The sequence below is a fragment of the Clytia hemisphaerica genome, unplaced genomic scaffold (genome assembly GCF_902728285.1).
Source record: "Clytia hemisphaerica strain Z4C2 unplaced genomic scaffold, Clytia hemisphaerica genome assembly, whole genome shotgun sequence".
Taxonomy (NCBI): Eukaryota; Metazoa; Cnidaria; class Hydrozoa; order Leptothecata; family Clytiidae; genus Clytia; species Clytia hemisphaerica.
The window spans coordinates 1,972,483-1,977,536 of NW_027103528.1; the positions used below are offsets into that span (position 1 = coordinate 1,972,483).

General features: G+C 35.2%; 1 protein-coding gene across 1 annotated transcript; it reads left to right on the top strand.

Annotated features, from left to right (window-relative positions):
* Nucleotides 1-2,033: 2,033 nt before the first annotated feature.
* On the top strand, nt 2,034-4,465 carry LOC136799511 (aquaporin AQPAn.G-like). Its single transcript, XM_067056225.1, has 4 exons — nt 2,034-2,390; nt 2,692-2,927; nt 3,523-3,603; nt 3,831-4,465. The coding sequence occupies exons 1-4, from the start codon at nt 2,069-2,071 to the stop codon at nt 3,960-3,962; spliced, it is 771 nt and encodes a 256-aa protein (XP_066912326.1). The 5' UTR covers nt 2,034-2,068; the 3' UTR covers nt 3,963-4,465.
* Nucleotides 4,466-5,054: the final 589 nt, after the last annotated feature.

The window sequence follows — 5,054 nt, forward strand, 5'->3', positions numbered from 1 at the left end:
GTCATCGGAGCTTTATTAATCTCAAGGGTAATCATAAATATGATGTCTTTTTGAAAACTCAAATTTTATCTTCGACGTATTCCCATGTGAATCAAAATTATTTCATAACCGACATAAACTTTTTTTTTAAAACTATAAATTATGCTGATAGTGCTATTGCACAGTCAGTTGTGTTTCTCCATCAAGGAGAAATGTGCTCTCTTGAATGGAAGTGCACTTGGCGAATAGAATTGAATATACAATCAAAAAGGCGCGAAAAAAATTGCCGTGTATTTAAAAATCGCTAGCGAAAAAGCCTCATGCGAGAATGGGAGAGTTCCGATTTAAGCGTATTATAATATAGATGCAATATGCATTATGTTCTATGCATTTTGGACCTGTCGCTTTTGTTTGTCGAACAACAACAGCATTCAAAGGGCGATAAAAATCAAGAAAGAGGAAAAAATAGTCCACCTCTTTCTTCATATAAAAACATTCAAGTCGTCGTTACTGTTAAAAAGTATCCTCCACCCCACCCTAGTAGATACTTTCTGACCATTCCCTAAATTACACCTACCAAAATGCCTTAAGTGGAATCCGGGCTTGATGTAAGCTGGAATAACTAGACCTATTTACCAGATTAACAGAATAAAAGTGTCCGAGCTAGATCATCAGTCGACTATAGAAAAGGTATCTCAACGATCTAATAATCAAGTTTGAATTGAAAGAGGCATGACGACGAGCAATCCTCTTAAATTTTTGAATACTTGATAGATAATGATCATTAAGGTAACAAGAAAATCCCGTTAACGCAATCAAACAATTAATTGTAAAATTTGCACGAAGTTCTAATCACGCACTCAAAACAAACCATTTAATTAAGTAGGTCCTTGAAAATGTTGCTATGTACAATTTGTGCACCACACATGAAACGTGAGAACATCATCCGCATTGCACTCGCTAAGATAGCAAGGTTGCAGTATTTTTATTTGAATTGTTCCTTGTTCGTGATTATTATTGGATCTGTTCAAAATTCTGATTTCTTATCCAGAAAAAAACTTTTAATGCATTTATAACAAGTGGTATGGTTTTACAGTAGTGGCAGTCGTTGCTGACTTCTTTTGGAGTGCCAGTTTAGTGATTCAATGAAGAGAGAGAAAACATGCAATGTAATTTGAACCATGGAGTGTTGATATAAAGATTGCAGATCAGGTCACCCTATAGTTTGGAAAGAGAAGAAAAAAGTTTTCTGTTTCCCATATTCAGAGAATAAATTGATTGGAACTCAACGACATTCGTTTTTGTTCCATAAATCTTACTTCTTAATTGATTTTAACTTGATTTTAAACTGGAGAGACAACAAGGGGACATTGGAAACGTTGGAAAAGGTTCTCGTGTCTATTTCATTGCTTTTTGCTTCTCACTAAGATAAACAAGGGGCATGGGGACCTCCTTATGATCTACATTATCAGAAGTTGACGATAATAGGTCTATAATAGAGATGTATTTTTCGAAATAACAGATGGTTAAATTTTTGTTGTTTTTGTTGAGTTGTTGTGATTTGATGAAATCAGAGAAAAACAAGCCATAAATTATTTTCCAAATGATTTTCTCGATCTTTCTCCCCTTTCATTTCGTTGTCGAATTGTGTAAATCAGAAATCTGGTTGGGAAATGAGTCATTTCAAGATATTAGAGACAGATAATCAGTATAAGAAAGACGTCTTGTGAACGCATAACGGCAATCAATTAAACCAATAGAAATTTCATTCTCTTTTGAATTACATTGATAAGACCGTGGTGAAAGCACTCAGATTTTTATCGATTCATTTAGTTTTTTATTCATGCAATGAATTGCAAATATGAAAAAAAGGTGTGACACGAAACATGCAATGGGAGGTTTGGAAAACGAGAATGGGACAACGAGAGTGATTTGTGTATGAAGATAAAACTTTTGCAGTCAATTTCTGTAGTAGCTTTTCCCGTGTTACAATGTACTACTATGTTATAGTTGCATCTTTCTTTTGATTATATCACAATTTCTTCTTTTTTTTCAGATCTAGAAAACATTATTTTACTACTTAGCAAACATGGTGACTATTGACCTCGGTTTCGATCGCATCAGATCAAAAGACTTCTGGAGAGCAATTTTCGCAGAGTTCTTTGGTTGCATTTTGTTCTTGTTATGCGTCACCAGCGTTGCACTTAGTTGGGGAAATACGAGTGGTAACATCTCAGCTAACAATGTGGAAATTGGCATCGGTATTGGTCTGGCCATCGCCTCTCTTGCTCAAGCCGTCGGACATGTCAGTGGTGGTCACTTGAATCCTGCTGTTAGTCTTGGAATGATTGTTGGTGGTCGCATCAACGTTTTGCAAGGAATCCTTTACATTGTTGCTCAATCCATTGGCGGTAAGATTCATTTCTTCACATGTATTTAACAACCTTTGCTAGACAGAGGCTCTTCAATATATCTAATTCACCAGAACCGATTTGACTACGAAATTATCGTTCTTCCAAAGTATCCTTGGATTTTCCGTGACAGAAAGCCTGAAGTGAAATGACTTCATGAAATAAATTCACCACTGGCAGTGATATATATAAGTGCTCTCTTTAAGGTATAACTCTTCAACCTAGCATCTAATGTATATCAAGTATGGGTTTCAATGAGAAAAAGCAATTGCCATTAATTTCATAATCATTTAACTTGCAGCTATCATCGGATCAGCTTTGACTTATGCGTGCACACCTGAATCAAATCGTGAGGCACTTGGCGTGACAGCAGTAAGAAAAGGACTTGCTGTGGAGCAAGGGTTCGGTTTGGAATTGCTTTTCACCTTCGTTCTCGTATTCTTCGTGTTCTCCATCACCGATGCTAAGAAGAAAACTGAGCCCTATGGAACCACTTTAGGAATTGGAATCGTCATTTTGGTTTGCCATGTCTGCTTGGTAAGTAAAAAGTTCCTCGTTTCACCATAAAATCGAAATTTACAAACATTATCTATTTCTCGAATAATGTTCCAAAAGCTCTACAGATTATATCAAATTATCGATTATGACAATATGACACATTTACGAGAAATGTCAAGAAAATCTACTTAAAGCCTTGTCAAAGAAAAATCATTAAAATCTAAGAATCTGACAATGAACCTTTTCACAAATAACGTTACGAACATCACTTGCCTTGTTTTGAAAATATTGCCATGGTGATTAACTCCCAGCGGATTTTAATAAAACTACTTTTCTATTCATAAAAAATCATTTAATCTCTCAAGGGACATAATAACCATGGTTATTGTTTGAATACGGGGTAACTCATGTTCGTGACGTAATCTATGAAAAGGTCTATTGGAATACGTTCGTTAATTTTGTCTTTGAATCCCAAAAAAATGGCGATGTCTGATTTAGGATACATGAGATCCTTTTCCAAAAAAAATTCAAAACTCAAAACTATCAGAGGATCACTTCTTAATTAGAAGAAAAAAATCCCTCTAACATCGCTTTAACGAATTCTCATTAACTGCAACCTTTCTTATGCATATAGATTCCTTACACTGGATGTGGAATCAACCCTGCTCGTTCATTTGGTCCTGCTGTTGTCATGAACTCATTCGAAAACCACTGGGTAAGCTTTCAATACAGAGACGAAGACGAATAGGGGCGAGGAGGGTACTCTTAAGGTGAAAATGTGCTATTGGACATTTCGATGGCAGTACAATAAGCCCTCTTTACCAAAGTTTAACAATATCAAATTAGTCTACGCCTACTATTGAAATGTCATACAGGCAAAGAGTAGAGCCATTTTGATTACTACTGAAACTTAAGTAAAGTATTGCATTCTTCTATAAATAGATCTACTGGATTGGACCACTTCTTGGAGGTGCTATGGCAGCTTTGGTGTACAATGTCTTTTTCTACGTCAATGACACCTCGTACGAACCAACAAAGAAAGACGAAGATCTCGAACTGGCCACAGAAAGCTAAATTCATTTCAAATATGCCACGGATTGAGAAGAGATTCAAGTTGATAATAGAGAAAAAGTCACTCTTTCTTCTTCTGAGATCTCAACTCGAATTTTAAAGCTAGACTTTTAGTTGTGAAAGCTTACTTATACAGTTTGTGTCTATTTCTGTTCTTTAAATGTTTTAACACCCCTGTCTCAGTGGGAGGGAAATAAATTTCATTGGGTTTGAACTTAAAACTCATTAGGGTGAAAACCTCTAACTCGGGTTATCCACTTTGGTGGACCTCACCGGGTCACTAATACAGGGATGTTTAACATCAACTATTCTTTTTATGGACAATAAATTGTGAATAGATATTAAATTAGTCATGTCATGGTTGTCATCTGAGGTGTTTTATTTTGAAATATTTGTATATATATCTTAGGTATTTTTTGTTTTAATTCTTAATGATAATTTTCAATTTTGCTTTTCTTTAATATTTGTCACTATCTTCAGAAATACATGGGATGATTTAAAAACTATGCATTTCAGATATCAAACCACTATTAACCTTTTTGTTCGCATATAACAAGACTGATTTTGTGGGTGATGGAAAAAGTGTCGTTTATTTTGCAAGGGTGCAAGAGATGAGACACTTAATAAAATTGTGGTCAACCACCAGTCTTCAGATCAAGGACACTGTAATAAAATGAAAAACTGATAACACTGGGCGACATTTTTTCTTTCTAGTGGGAGTGGCAAAAACATAAAAATTGTATGTTTGTATTAGAGCAAATTAATAATTCTGCCTTGGTAATCATTCAGTCACCGTATCCTCAATTATATTACCAACATATACCTTTAGAGGAAAGTGTGGTGTGTGCAGAATGGGTGATTTATCTGTTATATGAATAGAGCAGCGAACCTACTCCCAAGCCATAGTTACTTACTGCATAGATCACACCATTACTCATTTTATATCACTTAATTGGTTGGTCGTGCCTAATTCATATGTACTCATTTTAGCGCTCAATGCTTTTAAGGCAATAAGCGACTCTCGAGTCTACTCGAATCTCAATCAAAACCGAAAGGTTTTGAAAAATATTGTATCATAAATGTTTATATGCATCA

Bases quoted from the DNA above. Each gene is read 5' to 3' on its own strand.
- LOC136799511 (XM_067056225.1), top strand. From the start codon at position 2,069: ATGGTGACTATTGACCTCGGTTTCGATCGCATCAGATCAAAAGACTTC. The intron at 2,391-2,691 runs GTAAGATTCATT...TTTAACTTGCAG, and splicing joins TGTTGCTCAATCCATTGGCG to CTATCATCGGATCAGCTTTG. The intron at 2,928-3,522 runs GTAAGTAAAAAG...TTATGCATATAG, and splicing joins TGGTTTGCCATGTCTGCTTG to ATTCCTTACACTGGATGTGG.